Genomic DNA, 13,381 nt, shown 5'->3' with positions numbered 1-13,381 from the left:
TTTTAATATATAATTTTTTTAATATTCTGTGAAAAGTTTCAGATCTTCAAATTTTCATTCCCATGCTAGAGGAAAGCAACTGAATATGTGAATTTTGCAAGAGACGGGCATTTTTGGCTTTGGTCTACTCTAAAACTCAATTTTAGGTTACCACAGGGTAAAAAAATCACTTTGGGCTTCACTTCACAGTTCTGTTGGTCAATGTTTTTCTAGGTGGGCTCAGACCCTCTGCAGCTGTTTCTCAGCCCAGCTGAAGGCACTCCACCCTGCAGCACTGCAGTAGTTTATATCAGTCAGAGCTGTGTCCCTAAACTCCAATGAATATTTCAGCAGCAATGGAAATACAGTCATCTTTATCATGAATGAACACCTCAACAGAGCATGTGCCATCCTTAAAAAGCTCAGCTCAGAGTTTATTGGGATTTACAGTGGGATGCCCTGTTATGTTACACTGCTTGGCCTCCCATGGCTTGGCCTGACTACCCACTGTCTTGCACAGAGCATCTGATACTGAGATTTGTAACAATTCCAGGCCAGCTGATGTGTCTGAGGTCTAAGCAGCTTGTAGCACTGTATAGCAATAGAAAAAGGTATCACTTAATGCCCGTGGCTGCTCACGAACATTACCTGAGTATGGTTTAAGATGATTACCAGGGCAATCCATGACCAGTGCTAAAGAACATAGAGAATCCTGCCAATCCACCCCGGGTGATAGGAGGTTGTGGGACACCTATGTAGTGCTAAATCTGGGGGGAAAAATGACCTTGAAGCAGCACAGAAGCTATACTGAACAGGTGTATAAGGAGATTTTCCATAACATCTCACAAATTCATCCCATACCCTCACCAGCTGTGCTCAACCTCTAATGCTCTGGAGGAAGGTGAGAGAAAGCCCCAGGACAACCTCTGCTAATTGTGGGGGGAACGAACCTGCCTAAGTCCCAAAACCAAAGCCCTGAAGGAATAGACCTGATTATGCTCTGTCTTTACATGCTGAGCTGTAGGGGTTAGGAGCACACATGGGATGAGGATGGCTTCATCAGTATCTCCCTTCACAGGGGAGAGACAGGCACCTCTCCTCTCGCTGGAAGCGTATTTGCACACAGGAGCAGCGGTTGCCCCACTACTTATGCAATATGAAAAAATCCTGGGCTTTTCCCTGACTGACTGACATTTGTTAAATGAGAGTGTAGGTACAAAATACCCACCACAATATACAATAACCTTTCAAGACACAGCAGCATCCTCCTCTTTTATTAAGCATGCCTCACTGGCTGAGCAGAGTAGGATGCTATTGCAAACACCTCCCCGGCGGGACACTACCTGCATGCTAATGCCGAGGGTGTTTGTGCACAGCCTGGCAGCAAGAGCTGGGCTCCGACAGTTTCCATGGTGCCGTCATGGTGCGCTCTCCCTACACCTTCACTTATCAACATTTCCCACCCATCCTCCTCCCCGTAATAGCTGCTTGCTCACCCCGAAAGGTCAGCCTTTGTAATGATGATTTGAGCAGGGGGGAGGCAGGGGGGAGGCAGGGAGGCCGAAGGGTGAAAAGGTGAGCTGTGTGCAGCAATGTGCGTGGGAACCGGGGGCTTGCCTTACACTGCACAATGAGAAATTAGAAAGCTTCCCCTCGAGGGAGCAGTGTTCACCAGCCCCCTCCTCTGCTTCCCATTCTGGCCAAGTCAGATACCCTGGTGGAGTTAAAAAAATGTTCAGGCCAAGTGGCTGGAGAGCCTGCTTTAAATCATTAGCAATTGATGCGTTCTAGTGTGTGGAGGGGAGAAGGGACTGTGTCTGCTGACAGGGGAAACAGATACAACAAACGTTTCCAGGCATCTTTCTTTTTCCATCTCCCTCCTGCCCCCTCCCAGCAAGCCCAGTGCTCGTCTGCAGATGGAAAGAGGCAGACCTCTTCCTCTGACTTTCATCCTATTGACTGCTGGACTAAAGCACTGCATCTATTAACTGCCTGCCTTTTCTTTCCTTCTGTAGGACAGCTTTCCTGCCCGTTTCGGAGGAGTCCATTTTGTCAACCAGCCCTGGTACATCCATGCCCTGTACACACTAATCAAACCGTTCCTCAAAGACAAGACAAGGAAAAGGGTAATTAGATGGGGCCAGGGGGGATAGGAAGCCACAGAACCAGAGTAGCTGAGTGGCAGCTGGCTGCTTTCTTCCTTCTTTTTCTCTCTGCATTTTTCATATGGCCTCAGAGAATTGCCTCTGTTATTAAAACTTAAGAGTTTGCAATGGTCTGGGTTGAATCAGCAACTCAGCCAGGGACCTGAAAGCTGTTATCACTAACAAAGTGTAGATACGTTTTAATGGGACACTCCTGGGGACAGAGAGGCTCATCTTAGCCATTTCTCCTCTGCAATCTATCAGACAACCCCTGGATCATCCCTCGGGAGGCCCCAGAGCCCACCCTGGGTGCATTTGACCAGACAGGACAAGGGTAATACCAGCCCGAAAGCAAAGAGGGATTAGGGAGACAAATGTTGCCAAAGCAGCGTGACGTGGCAGCGCTGGCTGGTACACCCCTGGGAAATGTCAGTCCTGGGGTTCAGGGCTGGGTTGCCCTCTCAGACACTGAGGACCTACTCTTCACATCTTTCCGTAAGTTCAGTGAGTTCCGCTATGCCCCTTTTCTTCTCACTGCTCTTCGCACAAGCCTCTTACTCTCTTACAGTAGCAGTAATCTGTCTGTCATTAGTCCCGACTTTCATTTTCCTTGATCTGGTACTTAAGAAAAAGTGAAAATGTCATGTGCCAAAAGCAAGCGAATCAGAGTTTTCAGAAGTGTTTTAAAGTGCCAGCCTAACTCTTCAGCTCCCCCCCTCCTGCCCACCTAAGCGAGCCCCAAGCGCTTCAGACATTCCCACCTGAAACTGCAGCATCAACTAATGATGCTCCACACCTCATTAGTGCTGTTATTGTTGTACTTAATGAAGTACGGCACCAATGATGACTTTGAACTTTCTTTTTATTTCTTAAAGATCTTTCTTCACGGTAACAACCTGAACAGCCTTCACCAGCTAATACACCCTGAATGCCTGCCTTCTGAATTTGGGGGGACTCTTCCTCCATACGACATGGGGACGTGGGCACGAACGTTACTCGGTCCTGACTACAGCGATGAAAATGAGTACACTCACACCTCGTACAATGCCATGCATGTGAAGCACGCATCCTCCAACCTGGAGCGGGAGGCTTCGCCCAAACCCATGAAAAGGTTAGTACTGCCTTCGAAATCACCTGCTATTTGGCTCTCTGAACAGGTTTGGCATAAGTCTGACAGAAAGGGCTCATCTGGTTTGGAGAGAGGCTGTAATCTGACAGACATCGACGGTAGGGAGCACTTCACCCTGGACCGCGCTCGTGGCGTGGTGGGAGAAAGGAAGCTCTCTGTGGAACAGTAATTAGTCGTCTGATTACTGCACACGAAAACGAGGGAAAATTAATGAGCCCCTGCACAGAGCGTTGCAGAAAGCGTATCAGAGTGAGATGCTCTTTTGTACAGCATAGCGCAGCCAGCAGCATCACCAGTGTTGGTCCCTATTACTCGCTGCTGCTGCCCCAGCAGTTGACAAGAAGGTTCTCGCCTCCTCGGAAATGCAGCTTTGGTACTACGAACACCACTGCCCTCTAAAGGGAAAATGGGTTAGTCTTCTGCCGCTGCTTCTGCTCCCGCTTCCCCTGTCCAGCCCTGCTAAGGCAGCACATCTGCCCTTTAAGATCTCTGGTTTTAGATCTAGTGGTCGCGCATTCAGCTCTGAATGCTTAAAATCACAACTCTCGAGAGTACCACCCGCAGCAGGTTGCACTGGTTGCGGGGACGGGGGTGAGGAGGGTTGGGTACCTGTAGGGCAGAGCCCACAGCAGCTGCAGCCGGCGATGGCTTTTGGCCACCCTGCAGGAGCGTAACATCTGCACTCGCCTCCCCTCCGCGCCCCACGCTGCAAAACTGCTCTCCGTGCAGATTGCAGCGATGCTTTCACTTGCTGCTGCCACTTGATGAGCGCCGTTGCTCAGAGACATGGCGTCACTCTGTGTGACAGGGAGAGGCCATCATTTTGCTACAGCAAAATCAAAGGTGACAACACAGACAAGCCACAATGCCATGCAATTAATTTTAAAAGTTTTTCATCTTCACAGGAAAAAAGAAATGCATCCCGGATTCACAGCTCCCTCCCAGGTCAGATTGATGCCATGCTGCTGCAGATGCAAAGTGAAGCCTCGTGTTGCAAACACACCTACAGCCGATGTTAAGTGCTGTGAGTCCCACGACTCACAAGGCCACGAGACTGCAGGGCTACAACCCTTCGCAGCGTGGCAGCCACAGCATGAAGAGAGGTGGCCACCCGTGCAGCCAGCAGTTCTCACTACTGACTGCCAGCCAGGACTGGGAGCCAGGATGAGTTTAGGGAGCCTGTCCCAGACAGCTGATGTTAAAACAATTCTTTTTTTTTTTTTTTTTTTCTTTTAAAATCAGCAGTGGAACACACTGATTTTAGAAAGGTACAAACTAAATATTGCATTACTATTAAAACATACATCAAGAGTGTACAATTTATGTAGCTTACTAGGAAGAAATCTGCAGTTTTCAGAGCTTGGAAGTGTTAAGAGCTGTTCACAGGTGAATCTTTGCTGAGGATCAGGTCCTTGGCTGCAAAGGAGGGGATGGTCTTGTGCCCTCAGGGGAGAACCTCAGCTTGAAAATGAGTTCTGTGCCAGAAAACCCTGCCTCAAGGCAAAGCCTTCTTTTATAATCTGTTCACTAGTACAAAAGTGCATTAATACAAATATGGCGAGTAGATGAATCTAATTTGTCACGTTGCCTCCGGGCAGACTAGCTCTAACTTTTAGTCTAATTTTGTTACTCGGCAGTTAAGTGAACCATCTGATCCTGTACCCCGTGGTCATTACTAGCTGTTAGAGGTGAAAAGTTCACTGCTTCAACACATTTTCTCCTATGAGTATTTGCTTTGATTCTTCTTCCCCTGAAATTATGGTTTGGCCTAACAAGGTAAAAGCCTGTGCTTAGGAAGCATAACTGTGTGCTTTATTAGATGTATTAGACCAGATTGATATCTAAGGCCTATTAAAAGGCCTACAGACTTCTACCAGCATTACCTGTCTTTATATATCCTGCCTCCTTGCCTCTAGGTTCGTACATCTCTAACAGATCGAGAGTCTCAGGTCACAGCTGAGATTCCTAGATGCTCCAAGGAGGTTTGTACTAGGCACAGGTGATCTCTTAGCGTTAGCCTTCTTCCTAAATGCCCTCACAACTGCCCTATCATTTTTTCCTTTATTAAAGCGATTTTGCAGTTTCATTAAAAATCTCTTTTCTCCTCGTCCACTCACAGCATATAAATCTCTAAATTCTTGTGTAAACATGGTAATTTTGTGTTACGCTGAAATGCTGGATTTAACAACAACAAAAAAAGAAAAAGAAAAAGTGGGTGACCCTTTCTTTAGCATGTATATTCCTCTGAAAGGGGTAAATATACGAAGACAGCCTTCTTGGGTTTCTGTAATTTAAGGATGAAAAGCCTTGCTGAACAATTAAGAGTTCTCCTTTCTGTCTTCCCAGATATCACTGTAGGTTTACCTGCCCAGTAATTAGCTGCAGGGAAGGGCGGTGATTGTGAGAGCTGGATTTACCCCGGAGGCTGGGGGGACGGTGCACGTCCTGCTGTGTGACAAGGTGCAGGGTTGCAGGTTGCCACTCCTGGTTCTGTGGCCACCTGCTATAAAGCCATACAAGCACTTCCTCACTAGAGCTGCCACTTGACCCGTGCTGTGTTAAAGGTTTCTTAATGTTGGGAGCTCTGTGCTGCTACAATAGCTTAGTCTTACACCGTGGCCACTGAGAAATAACTCTGTGAAATGTAATACCACCATCCTACATCTAGAGAGAAGCTCATCCTGGGCACAACCTACTGCAAACATAGTGTCTAGCAATTGTAGTTGCACAGATGCTGAGAAATCGAGGAATTATAGATCTGGAAGAAAGATGCCAGGAAACCGACTCAGAGAATAACTGACCAAAGTACTTTTGTAGCCATTTAATCTGTGCTGGAAAATGAATGCAGAGGGGGAGAAAGAGGGTGTGCTTTCAAGATGTGCCTGAGACCAAACTGAAGTCATCACCTAAAAATTAAAATGTCTCAAAATACAGACCAGGAGAAAATGGGACACCAAACAGCAGTGGGAGGGAGTGAATCTGGAGCAGGTACGTGCCCATACTTTGGCTTCGGGACTGACAGCAGTGCTTTGCTCCCGCCACCAGGACAGATGCATATAAATTGAAATAAGGCCACCTGAGCGCTGTGAGGAGAGCAGAGAGAGTATTTTTCCAGCAAGAAGCTATAGAAGAAGGTAGTGGCTTGTTCAGCCTTGCTGAGCAAAGGTTGAAATGTGATCATTCTCTACAAATACGGGGGGTGGGGGGGGGTGGGGGGGGTTAAAAACTGGGGAGTGACAACAGGTATTTGAGAAGAAGGATATCTTAGTAGGTTTGCCAGTCATCAGAGGAGTGAGTCACCGAAACAGCTTATCAATATGATGACCTAACTGATACATGAGTGAAAGGTCAGATATGAGGTGGCTACCAGTAGTCACCGGAGACTAGACTTGCTCCCTCAAAGTCTCATTAGGTTCCAATATCTGCTCAGCTTAACAGCAACGGGACCAGAACATTATGTTCCCCCCAGCCACAGGCAAAGGTGGTTTTTCCCTGTGACTTGAAATTGTACTGTTTTGCTCTTAATAAAGAGTCCTTGTTTATTTTAGAGAATGGAGGCATTGTAGACAGGGAAACTATTGAAAATACTCTTAGAACAAACCTGCTACCGACTCTAGTTAGTAACATAATCTTGAAAATCTTGAGATTTGAGAAGTTTCTATAATATGGAAAATCTTTAATCAAAACCATTGCAGTTGTCATTTTTCCACCAGTGGTCACATGAAGCCCCACCGGGGCAAAATCAAAACAGTGGAAATTGCACTCCCATCTGCAGTATTATCTCACACCCTGGGAAAAATCTCAGGACCCAAGTACTGTATGAACAGATGGGAAAAAAAGCAAAACAGCTGATGACTCCACATAATGAGTCTTAATGGCCAGGGGGGTGGGGTGCGGGGAAAAGGCAACAATAACAAAAATCCATTCAGAATATATCTGTTTGTCAAGATTCAGCTCAGCGAAGGTTGAAATGGGCAATGCAATAAACATTCAAACCAGCACCAATACAGTAATAGCAAAGTCAGTTCAGTCTGAGCTTGGCCACATCAGTTTGATAATCCTGGGAGCAGCAATGGCAACAGCCACCTTCCCCTGTCTTGGGCCATCTCTTCTGAACTGCCTGCATTCACACAGGGAGCCTGTCAGGAGCTGTGGGATTTGAGAGCAATGTAAATGTGTGAAAATTCAGAGCACAGGGAAGAAAATCACCTCCCTTTCAGCTGTGGCCAAACCTTCTGTGAGCCCTGATGGTCAGAAAGGGGCCTGAGTTTCTTTAGTCAACAGGGAGCTAACACAAAAGCAAGGCATTTGCCTGAGGCACTCGTGCTAGCTTTTTTTGACGAGCTGTTGTTTTTGGGAGCAGCTGGAGGTTTTATCTGGGTGTGCAGTGTAATGAATAGTTGTGGTGGATGGTTAAACCTAGCAGTGAAAGAGTCAGAGATCACTCTGTCAGTAGGGCATAGTCCTTTGGCCAGCCACAGTGGGAGAGGCTTGCCAGTAGCTGTTTGGGTACCTAACCACAGTGAGCAAGCATCCCCAACTGGGACATATTCAGTGACTTGGGAGGGTGTGAAGGAGCTCAGTTTTTTTGAAGAGTTTCCTTTTTCTCCAGTGTCATCCTGCTCTTAGGCTTGGGTCCTGCAGCAGCAAGTAACCTGCAGTAGCATGTTGCCTCCCTGTGACTTGCTTTTCTTTACAAGATCTGTCTTTCTACAGCTGCATCTGGGTCACTTCTTGATGTCTGAACTTGATCTTCAGTACAAGTGACAGAGACTGTTCTCTGCCTTTGCTTGTACCCTGTGCAGTCACTAAGTGCAGCCTGGGAACTAAATGTTCCTTCCCTGCCCTCCCAGGCATCAAAAGAGGGCTCACTTTTAACCTGCTGCCAGTGCAAACAGGTCTGAAAACCTAGTGCAATTTAAAATTGCCCTGCAGAGAAAGGAAATTTTACCAAACAGCTACATATACATTCTGGCCAAACAACCTGGGGTATTTAATCAAATTTATTTAATCAGAGTTTAATTAAGGACAACTTTAATCAAATTTGGGGTTAACATTTTTTCTTAGGATAGCATGGATTGCAAGAATCACCAAGTCAAGCTTTTTAGAGACTCAGAAAATTCAGAGTTAGGGTAAAACTTTTAAAGTAAAGCTGTGAAAATGTATAATTTTTGCATCAAGACACCATTACCTTTTCCTTCTGTGAAGTAGAAACTTATAGAATCATAGAATCATTTAGGTTGGAAAAGACCTTTAAGATCATCAGGTCCAACCGTAAACCTAACACTGCCAAGCCCACCACTAAACCATGTCCCTAAGTGCCACATCTACATGTCTTTTAAACACCTCCAGGGTTGGTGACTCAACCACTTCCCTGGGCAGCTGTTCTAAAGCCTAACACCACTTTCAGTGAAGAAATTTTTCCTAATATTCAATCTGAACCTCCTCTGGTGCAACTTGAGGCCATTTCTTCTCATCCTAAAGGATCTGAGCACCTAAAGATGCAATGGCCTGCCTAGTGGTGCATCAAAAGCCCCCATATTAGGCATTTTGAAAATGCAGTGATAAAAATGGTTAGAATGCATTGCCCCTGATTTAACATTGTTAAATAAGAGCATGTGGATTTTTATGTCCTAGGTTAGAGTGAAAGGGTTTTAAAGTACAGATTAGGGTTTGCCATGATTGCCTCCTGATGTGCATGTTTTCAAAAGGACTGATCTTCAAATGAACTTGTTGCTGAAACTAATTGTTGGTTCTCAGAAACGGGATCCTGCTCTCAGAAGGAGCGGTATGACAACTGTTATACACTAGTGCCGACTGGAACAGTTTTAGATCCAAAAGGGGCCATTCACGGGGGTGACTTTTGTAAGGTTTTTATTTATTCAGACGGGTTCCTCCATATGCCCAGCTGGGCTGTGCAAGGCAGACCTTTCTAGTTGTTATCCTTGGTGTGACCTTAATGTTCCTTCACCATATGTTTCTGCTTTTATGGGTCATGTTTTATGCCGGTTCACAGTCAGCACCAATTTACTGCAGAAGCAGTAAAATACCAGCAAATAAAAATCAGAATGAAAATGTGTGAAAACTTCTTACTGCCTGCCCATGGATGGCACCTTGTAGCTGGGGTCTGTTTCCACATGTGCTGGGGGAAAAGGGAAATATTCCTTGTAAGCTTTCAGATAAAACATCTCTATAATAAGCAAGATCTATGGTGCAAGGCTTATATTCACTATTTTGTTATGAAGAATTTCCAAATGCTTCTGTGGAAATGCTTCCCCCATACACAGATTATGAACGAGACACTTCTTTACAGTAAAGTAGATGTGCCAGGTAAATCTATATCATGTAATGTATGCCTTATCTAGTAACATAGATTATTAGCTGTTGAACAGATTTATAGATTTTGACTGGAATTCTGCTAATACATCAGAAAGAAACGGAAAGGAGCCGGTGGATTTGGTATGTTAGCAGGTCCCAGGGAGGCTGCAAAGGAGATAATGCAGAATATCCTCGGGAGCCAGGAGTGAGAGAAGCAGGAGAGATCAGAGTTACAAAGCCATGGCTGAACCAAGGAGAGGAGGGACAGGTAGCTTGGTGCTGGGGGTCCCCTGAGGCAAGGCAGGAAATCGGTTCCCCTCTGAGGGTATCAGCAGCACGGGTTTCATCTGTCCGCAGCACTCTGTTACCAATACACGGGTGCACAAACACAGCCTGGAGGTGGGAATGGCAGAACCAGTGCTGTTCAGCTGCTTAAAATATTGTGTTGTAAATTATGTCTTCAGCTGGCTATAAATTTGCCAAACGTTTAGTAGTTTAGATTACAGACACGACACTTAATAAAACAAATGGTTTTACACTGCTTATGTCTTTTGCTGTCCTGTGAAAAATCCACCTACATCTGGCTGAGTTACAAGCCTTTGAAAAGGCAATTCACACAAGCTGTGTAGACACATATTTAATTTTAGCATTTAATGACCCCAAGGATTGCCTTATGCTTTAGCTTGGCCTCCCAGCATAAATAAACTTGTTCAGCTCAGGCCGATGGTTCAACGCCCACAATGTGCATCTCCTGCCCAGGCCATGGGGTGCAGAGGGCTTCTGTGATTACAACTTCTGCTTGTGGTCGCAACAACTTTCCCTGCACTAGGCCAGGCTGTAGCAAGACAAGGTGCCAGGATCTAGAAGACTGACACCCCATGCTCTTGACTCTTCGTCCTCCCCACTGCTGGCAGGAGAATTGGAGACATGAGGATTTAGTGGCGAACTCAGCTGGGATACTGGGAACTTGGGCCACTGGGATGGGAGCCATAAGACAGACTGAAAGATGAGGCTGGCATAAAGGACTGGAATCAGCTGGGCTAGGAGGTACGCTTGGTGGGCAAACCAATGGGGATGGTTAGAGGGAGGGCTGATGGAGACCAGGAACGACCCTTTGGTTATGCCTGGTGGGTGCAGCCCTGGAGAAGCAGATCCTGCTCTCCCTCTCTTGCTGAGTCCCTGAGTCGGTCTGGCAAGATGCTTAAATCAAACTTCACACAGATGGTGAGATTGCACATTGCTTATTTTCAGCCTGCCAAGTTATAGACTCTGGGGTCTAATTTCCAGAAATACTCAGTGCTCACCTGCAACAGAAAGCAAAGGGACATGTGCTTTGAACACACGAGCTACCATGTAATGCGGAGCACTCTGCGAAATCAGACCCTGAGCGCTGGGAAATGGGCACCCCATGTTAGAGGAATACTTGGACCCTAATCTCACTGCACTTCAGCTCTCCACATGCAAAATGGAAATGAAAAACACCCCTCACAGTCATGCTATGGCAGTAAATGAATTAGCATTTGAGGCACACAAGTACTGTGTTGATGAACTCCACAGAAAAGCTCAGGAGGGAATTAACAAAGGCTACCTGCAGAGCAGGCTTGGAATAACATGCAGCAAATGTGTCACAGAGCCATACCTGGAACTGCTAGAAGCAAGCAAAATAAATAGCCACTTACTAGCTTGGCACTGTCTACTCTGAGCACTGAGGGAGGAAAGAGCTCTCTGGGAAATAACAGTGAGTGCTCCTGGGGCTGGGGTACCAAAACACCCCCACGGCCCTGGCCGAGTGGCTGTTTCTCCCACAACCTACATTTTGGCTTCTTCTGCTGTGACATTGCTTGATTTTCCAGCCTAAATAGTATATCTGCAGGGTTGCTTTCATGCTGCAGTACTGTTCTTGTTAAGGACAGGAAACTTCTGATGTGGGACGGGGGAGTAGGAAGGATTACAACCTTTGCTCTTGGGGCCTCTTCTTACCTGTGAAGGGACAAAATCAGTGCCGAATCGGGTTGAGATAAGAGAATTGGAGTCACTGGAATGGAAGCAAAAAAGGCAGACTGCAAGATGAGGCAGGTGTAAAGGACTGGAGTGTCTGAGCAAAGGGACTGGAAACTGTTTGGCTAGAAAGAGCACTTGGTGGACAAGGAAATGGGGATGAGCAGGTAAAGCATAAACGGTGATGCAAGTGTGTGTGTGTAAAATTCACAAAGTATGAGAAGAAAATTTTCTCCATTAACTGGCCTGAATTTCTTTTGTTTGGATGTCATATCCTGGACGCTTTTTAGCAGCTCTTGCCAAATCTGCTGTAAATTGGTGTTGACTGCTGCTGCAGTGTTGCCTTTATTTGGCCCTGTGACTAGGCTTACCTTTTGATAGGTGACATATTGCACTCCAGGGGATTAAGAGTCTTCCAGGAACTCCTGGCTGATGCAGGTGCTTCTGTTCCTTCTATGTGAATAAAAGCATGTGGAGGAGTCACTCTATAGCAGAGAAAGGAAATGGAGAGGATGAGCTCCCACCTATGCTTTTCCCATGCCCTGGCCTTGGGATGTGACCAAGGCATGATCTTGACACAGAAGCTCAGAGCATTCAGGAGTAGGAGGTATCGGGCACATTCACACTGATGAAAAAGGACCAGGCTGTGCACCCTAATCCCAGGGTTGGTGGCACAAACTGACTCCTGTTTGTATTTTTCAGGGATAGCCTCTGCCAGAGGAGTCTGGTTGCATTTGCTCTGCAAAGTGCCTGGCTCTTGCTCTCCTCTGGGTCTCAGTGGCCTTAAGGCATAACTGTATATGCAACACCAAATACTTAAGCATTCTGTATATTTCACAGTTCAGAGTGTTCACAATAAGCTGAGAGCTGTGTCATAGCCCACCAGAGAATGGTTTTACAGCAAATGCCAGAGGGTGTGCACTGCATTCCCTGGGGTGGGGTGTGGTGTGGGCTAAGGGACAGGTCAGGACAGGATGCACAGCCAGCTGGGCCATGGTCAGAGCCAAACATGCTGCAGCGTCATCCCTACCACCCTTTGGCGCAGACCCTGCAGTGAGCTGTGCCCAGGGGTTGCAGGGGGGAGAAGCAGCTGGGGCAGTGTAGAAGAATGAAGCTAGGTTAATTATCATTGATAATATACAGTGGTGGGTTGGCTGATGTAGATGAGGTGCAGCTGTGGCTGGTTCTGTTATGAGGTTGGGCAGCCAAGGAAGAGAGAAGAAGAAGCAGAGAGAAGGGAGCAAGCGTGCTGGCCTGCCCGCCTGCCCTGGGTGAGGAGAGACTAGGAGAAGGCAGCAGAGGGACTGGCATGAAGAGTGTGCTGGTATGTGGTGGTAAAAGACCTTGTTGCAGCTGGCTATTTTGGAGAGTGCTGTGACAGGGCAGCTGTCGGGAAGGGAAGGGCATGGAGGGAGCTGGCAAGCACAGGGAGGACAAGGGGTCTCGTGCTGGGGTTCGCTCTGTGGTGGATGGCTCTTTAGCAGTGTAGAGGCACCCGCAGAGACTTCACGCATACAGTTAAGCACAGCTCTGGGCCATGGTTGCCCCAGCTTCGAGACCTCTCCTAGGATGTGCTAACACATCAGGGAGAAAGTTGGTCACTGCTGCCATGGTGGCCACAAAGATAGCTCCCATTTGGGAAGTGCAGCAGCTTGTCTCCATTGTCCTGTGGGCTAAGCACTAGGTTGGCAGTAAGGTTAAGTCAGATTTCATGCTGCTTTGCACCCTGACTCATCGTGTCAGTGGTTCACTTAACCAGCTTAGCTGTGTCCCTAGACATGGATGCTGCTTCATCTCTTTGAAATGCTGTGGC

At 46.9% G+C, this 13,381-nt stretch overlaps 1 protein-coding gene across 2 annotated transcripts in view; it reads left to right on the top strand.

The window, feature by feature from the left end:
• CLVS1 (clavesin 1) overlaps positions 1–13,381 on the top strand; it is a 105,745-nt gene that overhangs the window by 84,303 nt on the left and 8,061 nt on the right. For both annotated transcript variants that reach the window (XM_037382315.1, XM_037382316.1), the window contains 2 exons: positions 1,995–2,105; positions 2,999–3,234. In XM_037382315.1, the coding sequence (XP_037238212.1) occupies positions 1,995–2,105; positions 2,999–3,234 (347 nt within the window). The remainder of the gene's footprint in view (positions 1–1,994; positions 2,106–2,998; positions 3,235–13,381) is intronic.

Source organism: Falco rusticolus, chromosome 3 (genome assembly GCF_015220075.1).
Source record: "Falco rusticolus isolate bFalRus1 chromosome 3, bFalRus1.pri, whole genome shotgun sequence".
Taxonomy (NCBI): Eukaryota; Metazoa; Chordata; class Aves; order Falconiformes; family Falconidae; genus Falco; species Falco rusticolus.
The sequence above is the reverse complement of the archived record's forward strand: the minus strand, read 5'-3'. Positions and strand labels throughout refer to the sequence as shown.